The sequence below is a fragment of the Poromitra crassiceps genome, assembly GCF_964638095.1.
Source record: "Poromitra crassiceps genome assembly, chromosome: 2".
Classification (NCBI taxonomy): domain Eukaryota; kingdom Metazoa; phylum Chordata; class Actinopteri; order Beryciformes; family Melamphaidae; genus Poromitra; species Poromitra crassiceps.
Genome location: NC_139624.1, coordinates 70,935,747 through 70,959,324, shown reverse-complemented (window position 1 = coordinate 70,959,324; position 23,578 = coordinate 70,935,747). Strand labels below are relative to the sequence as shown.

The 23,578-nt window shown below is 44.3% G+C and overlaps 1 protein-coding gene across 3 annotated transcripts in view; it reads right to left on the bottom strand.

The window, feature by feature from the left end:
• The window catches only part of prex2 (phosphatidylinositol-3,4,5-trisphosphate-dependent Rac exchange factor 2), a gene marked incomplete at its 5' end in the record, with an annotated part of 261,316 nt that overhangs the window by 160,715 nt on the left and 77,023 nt on the right, over nt 1-23,578 (bottom strand). For all 3 annotated transcript variants that reach the window (XM_083655690.1, XM_083655691.1, XM_083655692.1), the window contains 3 exons: nt 5,885-5,934; nt 6,752-6,855; nt 10,398-10,498. In XM_083655690.1, the coding sequence (XP_083511816.1) occupies nt 5,885-5,934; nt 6,752-6,855; nt 10,398-10,498 (255 nt within the window). The remainder of the gene's footprint in view (nt 1-5,884; nt 5,935-6,751; nt 6,856-10,397; nt 10,499-23,578) is intronic.

Below are 23,578 nucleotides of genomic sequence, written 5' to 3'. Positions count from 1 at the left end.
AGTGCTTTTTTTACATTCAACAATACAGTTTACTCAGTGTGAGTGAGTGTGAATGTGTGTGTACATTACATTACATTTCGTCATTTAGCAGACCTAAATGACCGTCCTGACCGTCCTGACCTCATTCTGAGATGTGGGCTCACAATCGGCTCCTCATCTGAAATAAAAGCAACATATCCTCAGTAAACTATATAATCACATTTAGTACAGAGACAGTGTAGTGTACTAGTGTCTCAGTAAACGATATGATCATAGAATGCAGAGATCAGTGTAGTCTCTCTCACACACACACACACACACACACACACACACTCCTTACCGCGAGATCATCCGGGTCCTGTCGCATTGGAGTCCAGTCTTCCTCGCCTTCACATGGAAAGTGGCCGTGCTGCTTGGCTCTGTGTGAAAGCAATTTCTGTGGCGAGGCTGCTGTTCTCCTCCTCACAAAGTTGTGACTCCGTCTCGTCTCTTTCGGGCTGGCACACAGGAACGGGGTCCAGGGACCAGGATCGATCATGTTGGTCACGGGTTTGACTACCGCGAACAACTGATCCATGTCCGCTGCCCTGCAGCAAGGCGACCAGCTCGTGCAGCGCGCCGAGGGGCGTTTCAATGGCGTTTCTCCTCTCTGCACAAGGAAGCGTTTCTCCGTTTTCTGTTCTTTCCTCCTGCTCAATTTCAAAACAACAGCTGCGGTATGTGTTTGTTCACGTGTTGTCGGCTTGTCTTTGAGGCCAGGGACCTGATACCATGTCACAGGCTGGGGAAGTCTTTGAACTACGCACTGCACTAATAAAAACAAAAACACGTCAAACACGTCTTTGGCGTGGAGGGCTATTCCTGATAACACGTTAAAGACGTCTTTGGCGATGAATGAGTTAAAACAATCATATTATATCAGAAGTTTTCTTTGTTTTGCGTTCACAGTAATGTTAGTTAGATTTGGTTAGGTCAGAGCTATGCTCACTACATCCATACATCTACCCTAACCCTTTTTTAACCCCAGGTGTGCATAAAATACAGGTTAAAAACAAAAAAAATATATATATATATCTATTTTTATTATAATAATTATCGGTTATATCGTATCGGTTATCGGCCAAGAAGAATATATTTATCGGTTATCATATCGGCTCTAAAAATCCATATAGTGCATCCCTATAACCTATGTTTTACGATATAAAAATATCATATAAAAAAGAAAAAAAAAATCAGCCCCCCCTCCCCAGTTATAACCGCCCTCTAAGTCATTTCATCCTGGCGCCGGCCCTGCTCAGGACCCTACATTACATTACATTACGTCATTTGGCAGACGCTTTTATCCAAAGCGACTTACAATAACAATTTTTTTGTCAGCAATAGAGCAATCAACTATGGAGCACAGTCTATGACAACTACAACTTCTGAAGGAACAGTGGTACAAGTTTAGGTTAGTGGTACAAGGTTAGTTTTTTTTTTTTTTTTTTTTTTTTTTTTTAAGAAAGAGAGAGAACGAAGTTAGATCAAGAAGGGCCCAGATGGAGCCTGAAAAGGAAGATGAATAATTTCCATTGTCGGCCAGGTGTGGTCACTTTTTCAAATAAGTGTGTTTGTGACAGTCGACGACAGCGTTCAGCAGCTCCAGGCAGGCAGTGCGAGGCTGCTGGAGGTTTGCAGCAGCAGTGTTTGGCTCTGGGTTGCCCCTGCATGTCAGCACTGTGTGGCGTGTTCCCAGTGTTAGCACACACAGCAGCAGGACCGTGCCAGACCCCGGGAATGTGTCGGAGACTTTCCCATGAACACAGGGCTCTCCCCCGGGGACATGCAGGGCTGAGCAGCAGCAGGGCCCGGGAAAGTCCAGAACCACCGTGACTTCACCACTTCCACCACATGCAAACACTGGCTCACAGACACACAGACACACGCACACACACACACACAGACACACGCACACACACACACACACACATACACACACAGCCCAAGTCAAACATGACATGTGCGCCTATAGCAAAAAAGACCAATCTCAGCTGTTTAGAGCGGTTAGCGATTCCGCAAAAACAGAAAAAACAGATGGAAATCATGGAATTTGGTAATAAAAATGGAATCAACTGTAAAACAGAATTTTCCATAATTTGTCTGAAATTGATAAAAGTAGGCTTAATTATCCAAATCAATTGTAGTAACCTAAATGATTTCATAATTGTAAAATAGGCCTAGAGAGAAATGATTCAGTTTTCGATTGGGTTGTTTTGAGAGCGGGCGTGTCGCTCTTGCGTGGGACCCCTACGTCAGACCCTCACAACTTGGTTCTCACTTTGAGAAACATGTCAAAGTGGCTGTCTGAGAGAGCCAAGTCATCCAAAAAAACAAGAGAAAATATCGATCATAACCGCTAAATTAAAATTAAAATGGGAAAAAAACAGAATTTGGAAAAAAAATCAAGTGGAATTTGGAGGGGAAAAAATAAAACGATTTCATATGTCCCTACAGCAGCTGTTCATAATGTGGGGCGCCAGAGGGCAAGCGACCCCCCCCCCCCCCCACCACCACCACCCCCCCACATCCCTCCATTCCCCCATCCTGGAACACTCTATTGCATCAGTGCGTGTGACAGACAGGCTGTGTTGGTGTGCGTTGAGGACGCTGGCTGGTGTTGGTGTTCGCTGGTGAGGCACGTCACTCTACCATGATGCCATGCAGAAAGCACTCTGAGCAGAAGTGGTGAGAGGCACCGTGTGTTTTTCCCCCCTGAACCCGAGGCTCATGGAGCCAAACGGGCGGTGCACACTGAGGCTGTCAGAGTGAAGGATGGTGGGGGGAAACAGCGGTCCAGTGGGTAGCCATATGCCTGGCATAAGGGATAATGCCAGCTTGAGGCGTAGCAGAGGAAAAGGTCAAAGAGGAGGTTTTTTTAACTTGCCTGCTGTTTTGTGGATGAGCCAACAAAACAGAGGAAAGTTGGCCCTGCCGTTCTGTGAAGGGGAAAATGGAGGGTATAGTTCACCTTGTATTTTCAAAGCAATATGATTCATTAAACTGACCATGCTTAAGGATCTAGCTTTTAATCAACCGTTTTTCAATCCTGAATGAATTGCACCAGTATCATATCATGAGCTATTATTTTGAAAATCCTACACATAAATCCATAAATATTGAGCTGCTGGAAGATTCGTCCGCATAATGAAGGAACTTGTCAATATTTCGCAGACATTTAATTGATATGTTTGTTTTTCCGTTCTGCGTGCAATTAATCTCTGAGTGACCTTCACTGTGTGTTTGCAGCATTTCGATGGAAATATCACAGCTCTTTGTCATTAGGATACTGGGATGTGTAACTGTATGTAAATGCACTAGCCTATTAGTGACATTCAACATTTCAAACTGGCCAATCAGATCCCCTGGAGGGGATGGATTCACGGCTTTCTTGTGAGGAAAGCGGGGGGCGTTAACACCCAGTCAGACCTACCCCTCCGACTCCCCCACCCCCCGCACCACCACCCATATCTCTCTCTCTGCCAGGAAATTCCATCTAATTAGGCAGGGGCTGGTTGCTCCAATTAAGCCTTGGCATTCCCAGGCTCTGGGATGCATTGTACTGGGCTCTCAGTGTGAACGCACTGCACAGACACTCTGGATCACAGCGCACACAACTGTAGCACGAAGACACATGCAGACAACAGCTTTTACATCAAGAGGTTTGGCCCTGACACAAAAAATGGTAATGGGCTGAATGCTCGTGCACACACACACACACACACACACACACACACACACACACACACACACACACACACACACACACACACTCTCTCTCTCTCACACACACACACACACACACACACACACACACACACGGCCGCCCATAAGGGGGGGTAAAGGGGTAAGCTTCCAGGGGCATCGCCACTAGGGGGGGCATTGGAGCCAGGCAAAAAAAAAAAAATTAACACTAAAATATATCTCCCATCCTGAAAATGCGGCAACTAATTTTTTTGCAAGGAGTCGAACAAATACACAAAACACAGCAGCAGTAACAAGGCATGCTTGGGCAGGAGTGAGAGGCAGCAATGTGCCGCAAGACATCTAGTCTGCCGGAAAGCCAAAAGAAGAAGAAGAAGAAGAAGAACAAGGCAGGCTTGGGGCGGACCATTTTGCTTGGGGCAGCAGCAGCTAGAGGGACCATTTATGGTGTAACACACAACACAGACAGGTGATAGCAAACAAAACAAGACCGGTGATAGCAAAATGCCAGGAGCAAAACAAAAGTCAGGATGCCAAAATCGCAAGGCAAAAAAAAGCAGGAGCAGGCAAGGGCTTTAGACCCAAATAATAATCTGTTGACAAACTTTTTTCAGTCAGCTCCGAAAGCTGCAGCGTTGATATGAGTAAAGCGCGTGCGGTGGAGGGGGGGCATAGTGGCTGGACCCTTCCAGGGGCACTGCCATCTCTCTGGGCGGCCCTGCACACACACCCCTAAAGCTATATGGAAGTTAGATCATCATCTGTAATAATATGCGGAGCGTGGATGTAGCCCCGCCCCCTCCAGCTACAGCACAGTTTTATTGGGGGTGAAATGAAAAGCTGTTCTTCAGGCCATTTGAAATCCGACATAAACAGCTTAACCTTGACGAGATCCTTTGCGGTGCAACACATTAACAGTCGGTACCTCAAACACTGTGAGAAAAACAACACCGAAACCCAACGAAAGCCAACAAATTATACTCCTATAAAGTGAGATTGCTCCACTTCTAACGCTGTTTGCACTCTGTCAAACAAAGAGATTGCATCTGCCAAAAATTGCCCAAAAAACACCTGTTTCGCATTTGGGTTTCAGTGTCCATGTCATCATGGGCATCTTGGATGGTTCTGGCAAATGTCTAGACTCTACACTAGTTACCGAAAGTAAGACACTTTGAGATCGGCTACCCGTGAATATAGTATTATCATCCCACCATCTGTATGTACCATCTGAAATCACTTCACAGGACTCCAATTTTATTGTTAAATGTTTGAAAGCAACGCTGATCTTCAGATATAATAAAATGGCTATTTTGCATCATCGCTGTACAGTGCAGAATTGGAATCAATGTTTGCTTGCTAGAGCACTACTCTGTGTTAAGCCTGTTAGAGCACAGAATCAATAGTCTATCAGTCACACTCAGTGAAATGTGCAAGTGCCTGTGTATTCCAGCTGAGTGCCCCCTCTCAAATGCCTCATCACAGGCATCAGTCTATTGTTGTAGCTGCCAGGAATGAATTGAGCCATGTGACCCAAACACATCAGTGTGGAGTCGCACACAGAAAATGACAAGGAAAGAAAAATCCTGTAGAAGCAGAGGGAAAACACACAAGTGGAGTCCATACTTTTTACATCCATCAGCTGTCTATAGATTTCCCTCCAAATAATAATCGGTGAAGCAGATCTTAACCCTCAAATGTTTTATTTTTGTTAGCTGTCAGTACTTAATGTTGGACTAACTTGACTTTTACCAACTTGTCAACAGACTTAAGTGCTGAGAATTAATATGAAACGCTCAGAGGCACCAAGAGAGACTGTGGCTGCCATTTATCTGTTCGCCCGCAACTAGCCATTTGTATCTCATATGAGAAGCTCAGTCTTCTTCACCACATCTTCCAGACGTCTGGACAGACACGCTCTGCCAAGCTCTATCAGCCACAGAGGCCCTGCTGCCACACTCCATCAACCTCTCTGCCAACTCCTGCTATGTCAGTTCCTCGCTAACAACAATGAGCTCATAGCTCTGCACGCTCCAACTTTGCAGCGCAGCTATTTTTAGGACTGGGAGGAGCCAGATGCTGAAGCTACTGGAGGAGCCCCACCTGCCTGCTGGAGGTGGGAAGGGACACGTCCACGACTGGACTGGAGATGAAAATGGCTGCCTACCTGATGACAGGAGTAAAGAGGCTGTGGAGACGGCAGAACAACCTTACGCCCTGAGAACAAACAAGAGGGAGGGGGGGTTGCGAATAGAGATTTGTAGTTGTTTCAGTGATAATGTCAGTTCATCCAGGATATAGATCAAATCATAAAATAATTGTTATGTTTCAGTGATAATGTCAGTTCATCCAGGATATAGATCAAATCATAAAATAAATTATGTTTCAGTGATAATGTCAGTTCATCCAGGATATAGATCAAATCATAAAATAACTTATGCTTCAGTGATAATGTCAGTTCATCCAGGATATAGATCAAATCATAAAATAACTGTTATGTTTCAGTGATAATGTCAGTTCGTCCAGGATATAGATCAAATCACAAAATAACTGTTATGTTTCAGTGATAATGTCAGTTCGTCCAGGGTATAGATCAAATCACAAAATAACTGTTATGTTTCAGTGATAATGTCAGTTCGTCCAGGATACAGATCAAATCGTAAAATAACTGTTATGTTTCAGTGATAATGTCAGTTAATCCAGGATATAGATCAAATCATAAAATAACTGTTATGTTTCAGTGATAATGTCAGTTCGTCCAGGATATAGATCAAATCATAAAATAACTGTTATGTTTCAGTGATAATGTCAGTTCATCCAGGATATAGATGAAATCATAAAATAACTGTTATGTTTCAGTGATAATGTCAGTTAATCCAGGATACAGATCAAATCATAAAATAACTGTTATGTTTCAGTGATAATGTCAGTTCATCCAGGATATACAGTAGATCAAATCATAAAATAACTGTTATGTTTCAGTGATAATGTCAGTTCATCCAGGATAGAGATCAAATCATCAAATAACGGTTACCTTAGATATGACGTCCTGCATGTCACTTCTGGGGTGGTACGTCCCGTCGTCATAGCGGAAGCGGTACAACACAGGCTCGGGTTTGAACTGGTGCTTGTCTGTGACTGAAAACACAACTCACACTGTATAAGGATGCTTCATGAAAGAAGAAACAAGTGAACAGTTCCAAACCCTAAGCGGAGCATTATTCAACCTGCTTAAAGGTTGAAAGTGTCAGAAGTTTAAAGACGTATAGACCAAATCACCGTGACGTCACCATGTAAACAAATTTACTTCCGGGTACCACTTGGGGAAGGCGGCAGGTTTAAATGTGCGTGTTGTCAAATAAATGCTGTCAAACCTCTTTAAATGGTTAAACGGTTGGTAAACATGCTTGTCCGACGTATCTAGCCTTTCTTCTGTGTTTGTTTTATGTAGTGTTAGCTAGCTAATAATGTTTGTTTGTCTGTCAAACTCGCTGTTTTTTTGCAGACTCGTAACCTCGCGTCACCAGGCTCTTCTCGGCGAGAGCAGACTCGTTAACGTTACAGACAGAGCTACTGACGCCACGTTAATTTAATTTAGCGTCAAGTCTACTCTGGTCTGGTCCAACAGGTAAATTAGCTAGTCTGGTCTCCACTAACGTTAGTGAAAGTGTTGTTATGAATGATATTAAACAACAACACAACACGGACGAACCATTTTTGTCTTCTTTGTCTGTTTTTGTCTTCAACACGTCAGTTTGTGCCGTTCACCGCCATTATAATGTGTGGACCCAGGGGTACCCGGAAGTAAATGTAAACATCCCGCTGATTTGGTCTATTCTAGCTTGCAGACAAGTGGAAGAGGCTCCCAACTCATACTGAGTGATCCCAGATAACACAGGTGCTCAGAGCTCCCCGCTCCGCTTGCTTTAGGGGGCTTTGTTGAAGAAGACCTTCCTAACAGGAAACAGTTGGCTCTGCCTCTTTGGCTGCAGCCTTGTAGGTTCCATTAAAGGTTTTTATGAACAGCTATTCTGTTGGCTTTTCACAGAGGGGATGACTTCTAACTGCACTGTGAACGCTCAGAGCACTTATTCCTCTCTGTCAGGGAGAGCTCCAGAAGCAATAAACCGGCCCTCGAGTGATTTAACATAGAGTTTGGCCAGGACAAATACATACAGAGCAGGACGCAGCATTTACTGTGAATGCAATGCATTAACCAGCTTAAGCCTTGTGCACTAAACGTCGTGCACACTTTCTCGTCCAACGCCACAGAGCAGCCATTGAACCGACCTTGCACAAACATTAGTGCGAGAGGGATGAATATGTATAATCTCTTACCTAAACAATGTGTCAGGGATTAATATGTATAATCTCTTACCTAAACAATGTGTCAGGGGAGTGTTTAAAAGGGACACCTGCTAAGACACAAGTAAGACAGCTGCAGCTGCTACATCGTGGGTTCCAGCCGGGGAGCGAAATGACTGTTGTGAAACTCGGCTTAGTTGAATGAGGAACATTTAGTTAGTTGACATCATCAACACATCACACAATACACAGACTGAGTCATGCCACACATCAACACATCGCACAATTATTAGCCATAATATTATTAGCCATGGCTACTATTTTAGTTAATTGTTCTTATTAATCTTAGTTGCATTTTTAGTGATCTCAGATGTCCCACTGTCTCTCTTACTTCTTATTGTCTCTTATAATTTGTCGTTTCTTTATTTGCGTTTTGATTGTTTGTCTAATGTGGCGGTTGTGTTGTTGTCTGGTCCTGACTGCAACTAAATCCCCCCCTGTGGGACAATAAAGCCTTGATTTGATTTGACTTGACACAGACCTGACTTAACAAAACTAGAAGTTAGGCTAGGCAATGGGAAGCATTTGCATCCTCCGTTAAGCTGTGTTCACACCGAGATATTTATTTTTCTCCCTCTCGGTCGATTCAACCCTTAGGAATCGCTCTGTCGCTGTGTTTAAATCGCTCGTCAACAGGCACAATTCTCAAGACTAGTTTGGACCGGGGGGAGCTGAGAAATGTACAGTCGGGAGGAAGAAGTTCTGAGAACGGTGTACTGTACACTCACCAGCATGGAGAACGGTGTACACTCACCAGCATGGAGAACGGTGTACTGTACACTCACCAGCATGGAGAACGGTGTACTGTACACTCACCAGCATGGATAACAGTGTACTGTACACTCACCAGCATGGAGAACGGTGTACTGTACACTCACCAGCATGGAGAACGGTGTACACTCACCAGCATGGAGAACGGTGTACACTCACCAGCATGGAGAACGGTGTACTGTACACTCACCAGCATGGAGAACGGTGTACTGTACACTCACCAGCATGGAGAACGGTGTACTGTACACTCACCAGCATGGATAACGGTGTACTGTACACTCACCAGCATGGAGAACGGTGTACTGTACACTCACCAGCATGGAGAACGGTGTACTGTACACTCACCAGCATGGATAACGGTGTACTGTACACTCACCAGCATGGATAACGGTGTACTGTACACTCACCAGCATGGATAACGGTGTACTGTACACTCACCAGCATGGATAACGGTGTACTGTACACTCACCAGCATGGATAACGGAGTACTGTACACTCACCAGCATGGATAACGGTGTACTGTACACTCACCAGCATGGATAACGGTGTACTGTACACTCACCAGCATGGATAACGGTGTACTGTACACTCACCAGCATGGATAACGGTGTACTGTACACTCACCAGCATGGATAACGGTGTACTGTACACTCACCAGCATGGATAACGGTGTACTGTACACTCACCAGCATGGATAACGGTGTACTGTACACTCACCAGCATGGATAACGGTGTACTGTACACTCACCAGCATGGATAACGGTGTACTGTACACTCACCAGCATGGATAACGGTGTACTGTACACTCACCAGCATGGATAACGGTGTACTGTACACTCACCAGCATGGATAACGGTGTACTGTACACTCACCAGCATGGATAACGGTGTACTGTACACTCACCAGCATGGATAACGGTGTACTGTACACTCACCAGCATGGAGAACGGTGTACTGTACACTCACCAGCATGGAGAACGGTGTACTGTACACTCACCAGCATGGATAACGGTGTACTGTACACTCACCAGCATGGAGAACGGTGTACTGTACACTCACCAGCATGGAGAACGGTGTACACTCACCAGCATGGAGCCAAGTCTCTGTCAGGAGCATCAAATCATTCAGTAGGAAGGTTTTGTTTGCTAGTGACCTAGCATTTAGCAGGGCCAAGCCAAGAGTTTGCTCCACGGCTAGCCGGACGATTTTAGTTTCACGCACCGGTGTTTAATGCAGCCACTTCCGGGGTTACGGCAGCCAATCAGCGTTGAGCAGCAAGCGATTGTTGGCAGCGAAATTTCGCTTGAGTTGGGATATTTCATCTCGGGTGACGAGCGAACTTTCGCCCTATCGCTCTGTCGCTCGGACGCCCAACGATTTTTCTCCCGGGCAAATATATGCTCAATCGCTCGTTTGCATTGACTTTGTATGTAAACTCGATGCCAGCGAAACACTTTAATAGGTCGGTGTGAACGCAGCTTTAGACTGTAGAAAAGCAAGGAAAGGTAGAGCGAGTAGAAGGGGGAGGAGTAGAAGGAGACCTACCATGGTGGATGATGCCATTCTCCAGCAGAGCTTGTCCCAGGTGAACCCCTTCCTCTGGGTTGTCTGTCTCACCGATGTCCATCAGCCAAGACACAAACTCACTGGGGACAGACAACACAGCACTGATATAGGAGCATACTGTCCACTACACTCACTCACTCAAACATCAAATTGATATAAGAGCATACTGTCCACTACACTCACTCACTCAAACATCAAACTGATATAGGAGCATACTGTCCACTACAATCACTCACTCAAACATCAAACTGATATAAGAGCATACTGTCCACTACAATCACTCACTCAAACATCAAACTGATATAGGAGCTTATACCATGGTCTGGGTGAATACTCGATTCTGATTGGCTGCAAGGTGTCCATTAAAAAGTGATATTGTACAGTGATAATGGACACCTAGCTAAATGGTCTGTTCACCGTTCATATCAATGCGCCATAGTTTCACAGTGTGGTATCAAGAGAGCTGTTTGAGCTCTATACCCCCGTTAAGGGTTAATATGACAATTTTCTAAGTTGAGAAAAAAATTGACTCGGTCAAAGTAAGTATTTAAATCACCCCTGTGTGCTCAGTTTATCAAAAATAACTCTTATTTACAATTTTGATTTTCGTTTCGGAGATTTCCCTCCCCTGACAGAAGCCGGCTCTGAGCCATTATGAGCCACTCTCCGGACAGAGAAAATGGGCGTGAACAGCCGAGGAAAGAGAGAGAGAGAGAGAGAGAGAGAGAGAGAGAGAGAGAGAGAGAGAGAGAGAGAGAGAGAGAGGAGCAGGGAAGCTTGCACTGTGTGTGTCAACAGCGCTGTGCTGTCCTCCTTTCTCTCTCTCTCCTCTCGCCTCTTCATACGCACATTTTCTCTGTCCCACAGTAAACCCTGGAGAATAATACTCATGTATAGAGTCGTTTCCATGTTGCCAAACACTATTGACAGTTTGAGCCTTCCCGCAGATGGCAAAACAAGCAGTTTTTTTTGGACTCCAACATACTGAAAGCAGATAGTTTTCACTCTGCTCCTGCCTCGCGCCATTTACGTCTTATAAGACCCGCAGACGTTAACGCAATTCCCTGGAATGCGAGTTTAAACGACCCAGTTACATGGCGTTGCATTCTTAGACATTGCCGTTTTATTTTGTATGTTGTTACATAGGCTACAATTGGCCAAATTATTAGTTAGCTTGATTCTAGAATTGTGCCAGGTGTAGAAACTAAGCAGCCATTTTATCCCATGATAGCCTAATCTCGAGGGGACTATTTTGTCTCGCCGGTTCTCAACTCATATTCAAGGTTATGAAAACTAGATTTTGATTGCAAAATGCATGGAAATATAAATGAATGGTCTTGTTTTGTTTCTTTGGCAAGTGACCATGGTATAAGCGGGTTAATGCACTTCGAGGTGTCCATTATCACTTTTTAAGGGACTTCGCGGAGGCAAACCATCCTCGGCTTCGCCTCGGACGGTTCACGCCTCCACGTCGTCCCTTAAAAAGTGATAATGGACACCTCGTCGTGCATTAACCCTTACATACTGTCCACTACACTCACTCACACATCAAACTGATATAGGAGCATACTGTCCACTACAATCACTCACTCAAACATCAAACTGATATAGGAGCATACTGTCCACTACACTCACTCAAACATCAAACATCAAACTGATATAGGAGCATACTGTCCACTACACTCACTCACTCAAACATCAAACTGATATAGGAGCATACTGTCCACTATACTCACTCAAACATCAAACTGATATAGGAGCATACTGTCCACTACACTCACTCACTCAAACATCAAACTGATATAGGAGCATACTGTCCACTACACTCACTCACTCAAACATCAAACTGATATAGGAGCATACTGTCCACTACACTCACTCACTCAAACATCAAACTGATATAGGAGCATACTGTCCACTACACTCACTCAAACATCAAACTGATATAGGAGCATACTGTCCACTACACTCACTCACTCAAACATCAAACTGATATAGGAGCATACTGTCCACTACACTCACTCAAACATCAAACTGATATAGGAACATACTGTCCACTACACTCACTCACTCAAACATCAAACTGATATAGGAGCATACTGTCCACTACACTCACTCAAACATCAAACTGATATAGGAGCATACTGTCCACTACACTCACTCACTCAAACATCAAACTGATATAGGAGCATACTGTCCACTACACTCACTCACTCAAACATCAAACTGATATAGGAGCATACTGTCCACTACACTCACTCACTCAAACATCAAACTGATATAGGAGCATACTGTCCACTACACTCACTCACTCAAACATCAAACTGATATAGGAGCATACTGTCCACTACACTCACTCACTCAAACATCAAACTGATATAGGAGCATACTGTCCACTACACTCACTCAAACATCAAACTGATATAGGAGCATACTGTCCACTACACTCACTCACTCAAACATCAAACTGATATAGGAGCATACTGTCCACTACACTCACTCACTCAAACATCAAACTGATATAGGAGCATACTGTCCACTACACTCACTCACTCAAACATCAAACTGATATAGGAGCATACTGTCCACTACACTCACTCACTCAAACATCAAACTGATATAGGAGCATACTGTCCACTACACTCACTCACTCAAACATCAAACTGATATAGGAGCATACTGTCCACTACACTCACTCAAACATCAAACTGATATAGGAGCATACTGTCCACTACACTCACTCACTCAAACATCAAACTGATATAGGAGCATACTGTCCACTACACTCACTCAAACATCAAACTGATATAGGAGCATACTGTCCACTACACTCACTCACTCAAACATCAAACTGATATAGGAGCATACTGTCCACTACACTCACTCACTCAAACATCAAACTGATATAGGAGCATACTGTCCACTACACTCACTCACTCAAACATCAAACTGATATAGGAGCATACTGTCCACTACACTCACTCAAACATCAAACTGATATAGGAGCATACTGTCCACTACACTCACTCACTCAAACATCAAACTGATATAGGAGCATACTGTCCACTACACTCACTCACTCAAACATCAAACTGATATAGGAGCATACTGTCCACTACACTCACTCACTCAAACATCAAACTGATATAGGAGCATACTGTCCACTACACTCACTCACTCAAACATCAAACTGATATAGGAGCATACTGTCCACTCACTCAAACATCAAACACACGATAGACTCTCCTCAAACATACACAACTGCTATCAAAGCAACTCCACAAGAACATAAAGTGAACAGATTGATGGAGAAAGGAGTGTATTTCTCCTTGATAATCTGGAAATATGGGAAACTAGAACTGAGACTGGCAACAGAAAGATCTTTACCACCATACCAGAGAGCCTTCATGACTTTACTACGAATAACATTTACTGGTACTCTAAACTGATGTGACTATGGCAACAAACACTGTCTTGGCAAGTGACATGATTTATTTACTGTCGGGGGCCACATCTGTTTGTTAAAACAACCAGAAGGGCTTAGCTCATCTGTTTTGTCTTGTTCTAACTTTAACTTTATTTATTTTAGACGTCACACAATGTGAACACCATCAAATCGAGTATTAACAGCTCTCACTTGAAAATGTTAGATCATTTTTTTTGCTGTCTATAATTTACAACTGGGAAGAGGAAACAAACACAACCGCTGGAATAACAAACATGGCAGCCAGTCTTCTGCCGACTAATGGACTAAATGGGATAATTCTCTGTAATTCAGTGATTCAGAGAGAGAGAGAGAGAACAAAACAGAGGAGGAAAGAGAGAGAGACAGAGAGATACAGAGAGAGAGAAGAGAGAGAGGACCGAATGGAGAGAACAGTGACAGCCTATCTGATTACATCCTTGATGTCCTGTCTCCCCACAGAAGCCAAACAAACACGGAATTCTGTGGTCTGCCCTTCCAGCTCATGATGGAGTGGTCAGGTCGGTAGACTAGAAAAGCACTATATAAATGCAGTCCATTTACCATTTACGAGTGTGATCTTGTTATGATTTAACATCTAATTATTAAAAATGCTGCAGTGAAAGAGCAAGAAAGTAAAGACAGATAGGCCTATATGTATTTCAACAAAGGAAGATAAGAGGAAAAAATAGAACCTTTCCTGCTTTTAACAACATTCGTGGCCTTTGACTATAGACTTCAGATTTTTACGAGGTGCACTTGAATGCACCATGTGTTTACGAGGTGCACTCGAATGCAGCATGGAGTCCGCCTGCAGCTCAATGGATTTTTAAGTGGAGGTAGATGGCACAGCTGTGTCTCCGCAGTGGAGGTGAGCTGCTCCCTCAACCTGTTCTCACTCTCAACTCAGCAAATGCTGATGTTGCTCTCTGCCATGAAGATGAAAGCATATATTTGGTGTAGCTCAGGGGTGCCCAATGTTCACTTCAGATCTACTGTGACATTTTTCAACAGCACTCATCCCCCCCCCCGCTGTAACAGAAAACCAATTAGACTAAAAACATAATTAGAATAAGAAATCATAAACTCGTATTCCATTTATTTTATTTAACCTTTATTTAACCAGGCTTGTCCCATTGAGATTAAAATCTCTTTTACATTACATTACATTACTTTTACAAGAGAGACCTGGCCAAGAATGGCCGCAGTACATAGTTTCAGGAGGGTTGGAAAGTATGGTCAGGAGGGCCGTTAATTTTTTGGGGGGGAGAAACAACTGACCAAATACCCCACCCATCTGCCCACTGACACCCTCTCTGCCTCTCATTCTTGATGTCCTTTCTCTCGGTGACAGACCACAGGGGAAAAACGCGCGGTCGATAACAATGTCAATTTGTCAACTCAAGCACCTTAGTCACGGAGAGAAAAAACAACACCCTGAATGTTTGGACTACATAGTTCTCATGGCCTTGGGCAGATAAGGGTCACTTGGGCAATGAACAGTTTCAAGCTGTTCGACCCACATAAATACAAACCCTACCATCTGACAAGCAGCAGAGGTTTCTTTCAGGATTGACTATATTTGATGTGTTTATGTTGACAGGGCGATGATGGCTCACAGCATCGTGACTTTCCTTTACAATACACAACATTGAGCAGGATTAGTTTGCACTGCAGAAAAAGATGTGTGCTCTAGGTCAAGTTAAGAGTTGAGGATGACTCAGACTAAAATCCAAAATACATATTTGTCCTCTCACCTGTAGTGCTATTTATCCATCTATATCTTTTTGGGATAGTTGGCTGAGTTTTGGAGATATCGGCTGCAGTTTCTGCCTTCTCTCGAATACAATGGAACTGGATGGCACTCAGCTTGTGGTGCTCAAAGTGCCAAAGAAATACATTTGATAAACTCAACAGCAATGTCTCTTTCCAGAAATCATGACCCGGTTACTCAAGATAATGCACAGACTTTGTTGTGAGCAGTTTCATGTAGGAACTATTTTCTTTTGCAGTCTCATGTAGGAACTAGCTAGCAGCTGGCGGGTGTAGTTCGGTCAAAAGAAAATAGTTCCTCCATGAAACTGCTCATAACGAGGTCTGTGGATTATCTTGAGTAACGGGGTCATGATTTCTGGAAAGAGACATTGCTGTTGAGTTTATCAAATGTATTTATTTGGCACTTTGACCACCACAAGCCGAGTGCCATCCAGTTCCATTGTATTCAAGAGAAGGCAGAAACTCTGCGGCCGATATCTCCAAAACTCAGGCACTACAGGTGAGAATATATATTTTGGATTTTAGGGCGAGCTGTTCCTTTAAAGATGGATAACCTTTTGGACCTATTAAAAGACATTTCACCAACACCTCTATCACAATAGAGCAAGTTGACAACACAATTGTCTCTCATAGATGTAAAAGATATAACCCTTTGTCGGCATGTATTCCAGGTTTAGGATGGGCCGATAAGCGATAACAGCCGGATGGAGGCGTCTGCCACAGGCATGTTCTATGATGAATGAAACCAAACCACAAATAAGGTTCTGCTGTTTAAAGGGGCGGAGTTCAAGACCCAGAAATAGCTCTGGGCCTCGAGGAATCAAAAAGAGAGAGAGGGGAGGCGTGCAGAGAGAATAAAGGAAAAAGCATTTCACAATAGGGTGTATGGGTATGGGTATGGGTACATGAGCCATAGGCAGTGTTCATCAGGAGACATACCATGCTGGATCCAATTCTCCAATCACGCCTACAGATGATCATCACTCAAATCAACTCAGACAAGGGAAGGGTTGAAGCGCTTCTGATCTTCTCATCCATAAGTGGTCATCCAGGTGTTCGCCAAGTTGTACGAAGACGGATAAGCTTTCATAGGGCTTCTGAACGGTTGTAGTTAACCTTGAGCTGCTTGGAGTATGATCTCCTAAAGTCAACCAGGCACCCACTTATGACCAAGGTTTGATCCCTTTAATCTCTTTAGCTGACAGATCCATTCCTCCTCCAGACCGCGAGAGATCTGGTATTGTCTGCGTGGACCAAAGGAGAAAGTTACTCCCCAATTCCAAACCACCATGCCATGTAACTTGGCCACAACTATGTCCAATTGGACTTTTTGGTGGCTTTTTTTCCCTCTCCACACTTTTAAAAAGAACAGGGATGTTGAAATGCCTGTTTAAGCTGCAGTGATTATTACCAGTCAAAACATCTCTGTCAACTTTTTGAGACAAATGGAAAACACGGGTCATTCCGAAATGAAGTGGGGCGTTTTCAAGACAAAACATGTTGCGGCTTTTCGAGAGTCAAGTGAAAACTACAGCGGAAATAACATCTGACCAAGGATGTCTTGTGAAACGATCTGATTTTATTATTCCTAAAACTAAGTTAAGTTAAGTTATCCTTTTATTTATTTATCCCCATGGGGAAATTCATCCTCTGCATTTGACCCATCCTCTACTAGGAACCTTCCTAGAACTAGGAGCAGTGGGCAGCCACAGTGCCGCGTCCGACCAACTCCAGTTCTTTTTGCCATTGCTTTGGTCAGGAGCACTGACAGGAGTATTAACCCTACCATACATGTATTTTGGTGGTGGGAGGAAACCGGAGCACCCGGAGAAAACCCACACAAACACGGGGAGAACATGCAAACTCCACACAGAAAGGACCTGGGACCTGGGACAGATCGAACCCGGGACCTTCTTGCTGTGAGGCAACAGCACTAACCACTGAGCCACCGTGTCGTCCAACTGAATATGTTACTTGGTGTACTCACTCTATATGAGGCTGTGTTGGCTGTCAAACACAATCGTGCATTCCATCTGAATGTAGATTTATTATTAATCTGATCCAGCCATCTTCACAAGATGGCGTCAAACACAACTCTAAAGCTTAATTTATATTTATTAGAAAGTGTCGCTCAGCACATGGTCGCAGACGAAAAAGAAAGTGTCGCTCATGGTGTTGTATTTATACTTCAGTGAATGTTCGCCTCGGTTCAACGGTCACGTGACACTCGAACGCTATAAGTGCAGACAGCCAAGAGAAGACAGGGAATGGAATGCACAGTGAAACCACCTCGGAGGCAAGATGTAACGTACTTGGCTGCAGCCACATATAAAAGACACACAACCACACAACTCACCTCCTCTCTCTCTGGGAAATTGGTCACGATGTTCTTTGTGATTTTCACGAAGTCATACATCAAGGACAGGCTGATAAAAATAGCGGGGACACGTTCATTAACACATTGACTGCCAGACGTTTTTTTTTGCTGTAGGTAGCTTCTGCCAAGCCGTTTTTTGAGGATTATGGCTCATTTTATAAGAGCCGAGGATTCGTTTCAGCTTGGAGTTTGTGAACATACAATATCTCAAAAGTACTAATAGAATGTGTACTTTCTCTGTCTAAAAGAGTTAGTTTGTAGAGTTAGTAGTTATGTAAGCATTAGCAGTTGAATACAGCATGGTTTTAGCGTGAAAAAGAATATTCAGAGATAAACGGCTTTTTGTGAAATTGGATGGAACGGTCACTTTAACCATTCATTTTTGGCTCTCTCTCTCTCTCTCTCCCTCCCCCTCTCGCTCTCTCTCTCTCTCTCCCTCCCTCTCGCTCTCCCTCCCTCTCTCTCTCTCTCTCTCTCTCTCTCTCTCTCTCTCCCTCCCTCTCGAGTTGCTTCAACTCCGCCCTCCGTGGGCGGACAAGCTTGTCACCAGTCAGTGCTTTGCTGCTCTCCTGTGCCTGCATGTCTGGGCCGCTGTTTGAGGAAGTCGGGATGGACTCGCTCGTTTGGAGTTTTGGTTGAGAGAAGCTTTTGCGATTCTGGTCATATTTATGCTGCGTGTTTCAAAGTGTGTTCCTCCACCTGTAATCTATCACCCGATCATAGTAGATCGGCTGAATCTATTATGTAAATTTGCAATCCCGCATCGCCAGCAATCAGCGCGAAAAGGAGAATGGCTGGGCTGAGAATGGCTTGACAAGTTAAAAAAATGCTTTCCTTTCTCTAGCCAGGAGAGCACTGTTGCCACTTAGTGGGTCGGTGGAATGGGTTGTAAACGTTCGGTGGCTCCAATAATTATATAAGAGATGTAAAAGGCTTAGATGCACAACCCACCGTCAAAAAAAAAAAATCGATGCCAAAAACGTGTAAACACGTTGTTGGCAGGGAACAGCTGGATTCTGAAAACGTGTTCATACGTTGTTGGCAGTGAATGTGTTAATTTCAATCGAGCAAAAACCAAAACAAGGAAGTCAAGTGTGTGCTGTCTATATAGGTAATCACACTTGCGCGACACTATGTGACGTAGTCAGCGACACTAGAAATTTCACTAGGTAGCAGACACTGCTCGCCGACACTTAAAAGTGTCGACTCAAGTCCTCATTTCTGTCGGCGACCGTTTAAAAAGTGTCGGCAGATGAAGCATAAATTGGGCTTAACACAACGAACCAAAAGAGTGAGATTGTGCACTCAAAATCTTGATCAATGTGATGGATACACAGAAGGATCGAGGTTAGGGGTCTCTGCTCTCTCCCGGTGTTGGAGAGCAAGAGGTGGGATATGCCACCAAGATTTAGTCTGAAGTGCTTAAAAACAAGCGGTACATGATGACGGTGGGGAGTTGGAGGATCAGGCGGTACTGGCTGATAATACGACGGAGAGAAAGGAACTCACGTATGTGGATGATTGGAGTTAGCAGTCCATGCCCTCCACTTATCTGATTTGGAGATAGATTGTTGAGAGAGCAGCAGAGCTGAATGTAAGCTGTGTTTCCCATTACAGGATTAGAGTCTGGGGAGGAAAAACCGGCTTCAGCAGCCTCAACTCTTTCACTGTTTGACTTTAGTGAAAAGCTGGCAAGCTGATGTACACTAAGTAAGTACCCTGGGGTCAAATATACTTCTACATAGGAAAAAAAAACATCTATGTCTAACATGATGAAAGCCAAATACGGAAAGCAGAAGCACTGACTACATACAGAAAAGGAGGCAAAACACTCATGCATCGTTTAAAATGTCTGAAAGGTCCGATTTGGGGGACAGCAACCGTGACAAAATTCGTACCTATCAGCAAAGGCAGAATATAGACATGTTAAGCCCCCTTCCAAGCACCTTTCAGACATGCAGCCATTCCCAGCCTGGGAAAGGCTGTCCCAGGACTAGGGTTGCCAACCGTCCCTTAAAATACGGAATCGTCCCGTATTTCTAAACAAAAAGACGTGTTCCGTATTGAACTGATACGGGTCGCGCTTTGTCCCGTATTGGAGAAACATTGCAGTGAAAAGAGTGAAGCGCTATTTGTGAGCAAGACGACTCCGCCGCCCGCTGCTGTTCTGCCCCTCAGCTCAGCCTGTCTGTGCTGTGGTGTCATGTTACACTGCTGTTCTGTCCCTCAGCTCGGCCTGTCTGTGCTGTGGTGTCATGTTACGTTCAACTACCATAGAATGCGCTTCTCGACATTCTTGTGAGTCACGACCAATGAGAAGCGCTGTCAGCGTTGCTATAGATTCAATAGACTGACGACATCACGTCGTGACTCACCCAATGAGTGTGTTCTGTTTTGCACATTGAGTTACTTGCCTAACCTTTACCAAGTTGTTTTACTTGCCTAACCTTAAACAGGATGTTTTTACTTTCCTAACCTGAACCAAGTTGTTTTACTTGCATAACTTAACCAAATGTATTTACTATAACCCTGGCTTGCCATTTGCACTACTGTTTGTTTTTTCTTAAGATACCACTGTTTTATTCTAAAGAACAAGAAACTTTGTTTTGTAATGCCAAAATAAAATTCTTGAATGATAATGTGTTACACGCTTATTATTCCTATTGCACAAATATTCAAAAACTGACCAAAGGATTGTGAGCTTGCTTGTGTTAAAGGAGAATTTCATTTTTTTTTAACCTGGACCCATCTCCTGGCATTAATTATGATTTGGCCACTCACCCAGCGATCTCCGCGGCGTTTCTGGCCGTCCTAGCGTTGTTTTGAGATCAATAGCGTCCAAGTCAGTCGTAAAATGGAGCTGATTTGGGGCCAAGTGTGAGCCTGTCTTTCCTGCATCTAAATAGCTATTTTTATTCCCGTTTTCGCCGCATATCGCCATAATCTGATCCGTCAACATCCACCATAGTGATATTTCCCCCCAGGCTATTTCCTGGTCTCTCCCAGGGACCAAATTACCTCAAACGTGATCTCGGTCACCAAGTCTCGTGAAGTCCCGCGATACTTTCCTGCCGACTGGTCAACTAAACAGGTAGGACGCTTTGCGGTGGTGGTTTTAGCGTAACCTATGTGGGGTTTGGCATAACCTTCGTTATTTCGAATCCCACATAGGTTACGCCAAACCCCACATAGGTTACGCTAAAACCACCACCGCAAAGCGTCCTACCTGTTTAGTTGACCAGTCGGCAGGAAAGTATCGCGGGACTTCACGAGACTTGGTGACCGAGATCACGTTTGAGGTAATTTGGTCCCTGGGAGAGACCAGGAAATAGCCTGGGGGGAAATATCACTATGGTGGATGTTGACGGATCAGATTATGGCGATATGCGGCGAAAACGGGAATAAAAATAGCTATTTAGATGCAGGAAAGACAGGCTCACACTTGGCCCCAAATCAGCTCCATTTTACGACTGACTTGGACGCTATTGATCTCAAAACAATGCTAGGACGGCCAGAAACGCCGCGGAGATCGCTGGGTGAGTGGCCAAATCATAATTAATGCCAGGAGATGGGTCCAGGTTAAAAAAAAACGAAATTCTCCTTTAATAATAATAATGGGGAAAATGGTTGAAGCTGAAGCCATTGCAGTTATGTGGTAGGTTGTTATATCTTTAAGTCCACTACTGAGCAGGTGTAAGACCTGTTCTACTTGTGAAGGATTATACCCCCCCCCCCTTCCCCCGGACCACCACCGTCCCTTATTTCCAATTCAAGGACTTGGCAACCCTACCCACCACATTCCTGGGAATCCCAGGAATGTGGTGGGACACTTCCTGCATGGGCTCATGTATGAATGGGGTAAAGGGATCGATATCCAGGGAAATTCTGCAGCCACCAGTTTCACACCACAAGTCAAACATAGTAACATTCCAGGGAATATCCCTGCATGGGCTGATGTCTGAATAGCCGTTTTCCCACATACGCTTTTTACCGCTAAATGACCGGAACGTGGTCTAATGCCTTCATGTGTGAAAGTTGTTTTCCGGTATAAGCGCGACCCCGTCATCGCGGACATTTCACCAGTTTCGAGCCAGTCAGAAGAGCGGTATGCGCGATCAGGGACACAAGTGTGAAACGTGTCAAGTCATTTGCCGGTCCTTCTCATGGGCGAGGTGTACACACGTTGCTTAATGTTCCAGCGGGCATAATCTAATCATTCGCGCACATTAAAGCAAACTGGCGAAATGATCTTGTGATAATAAGAGCGGTATGTCAGCTTCATGTGTGGGCGTGCTGATTTCCCCCTCTCCCCTCTCTGCTGCCTGCTCGCTCTCTGGCCAGTCCTTCAGTCCTCCTCCTTCATTCAGCAGCCCGACAGGGACACAGACAGCTCTGAGAGTCTTGCAAGCCGCCCAACGCTTGTTGAGAAAGCAAATGCACGAAGCGAAATGTGGAAGTATTTTGCTTACGTTGCCGACAGCGAAGGCAAGCCCGGACACATCAAACGAAGCCAGTCTGTAAAAAGTGCTTCAACGCGATGCAGGTGAACGGATAAACATCGAACCAGCCAGGCTATTTCTCTCAGACACGGATCCCAACTTCTTCAAAGATTTCAGTTCAAAGACTGGTTAGCGAATGTGAATGATACAACATACATGCCCTCTTAAGTCAAATGAGTGTGATTTATTGTGTGACAAGCAAACTTATTTCACCATCGGAGTTTTGCCGACACGTCACTCCCCACCCGCTCTGCAGTGCCACCCCACCCCCCAACATACAGGCAATCTCGCTGCTATATTCCCACATGGGAGCGCCCAGGTGTGAAGGGAAATTCCGGGAAATGTCCGATATTGACTTACAGGTAATTTTCCGGTACGCATGTGGGAAAACGGCTAATGAGTGACAGCAGTATCATCGCACCCCCTTCACCAATCCTTTCAGTTACTCCCCTCAGGTCGACAACGTTTTAACTACTGCACTTCCCCTCTAGTATTGTCTTTTAAAAGGGCCCCTCTAGTATTGTCTTTTAAATGAGCACTGCACTTTTTAACATCTTAACACTGTTTTTGTCAGTTTTGTTTTTTATTATACGTGTCTGTGTGTTTTTAATGTGTTTTGTAACATGCACCTGAGCCTGGTCAAACGAAAAAACTTCTGACAGACAATAACGTTTTTGAATCTGAATCTGAAAGGGTTACGCCCCCCACCCCCATTCTGCAACTTGAATGAGTGCATTTGAAAGCCAGTGGGACAGTTCTGACACCTCTCCACAGAACCGCCCTTCTCTTGACTGTCCCTGGCCCCATCTATCCAGGGACTGCCATGACATGTGTGAATAGACACAACAAGATGGAACTCTCCCTGAATGTAGCTGCATGTGTGAATAGTGAAAATGACTAGTGGTCCCTGAAAGGTTACCCCAGTAATGTACTGGGAAGTGGGAACTACGTCTGAAAATCAAGCATTTAAGCATACGCCTTTAGATCAAAATGGCTTTAAGGTAATGGAAAAACAGTCAATTCAAACAGGTGTGTCCAAACTTTT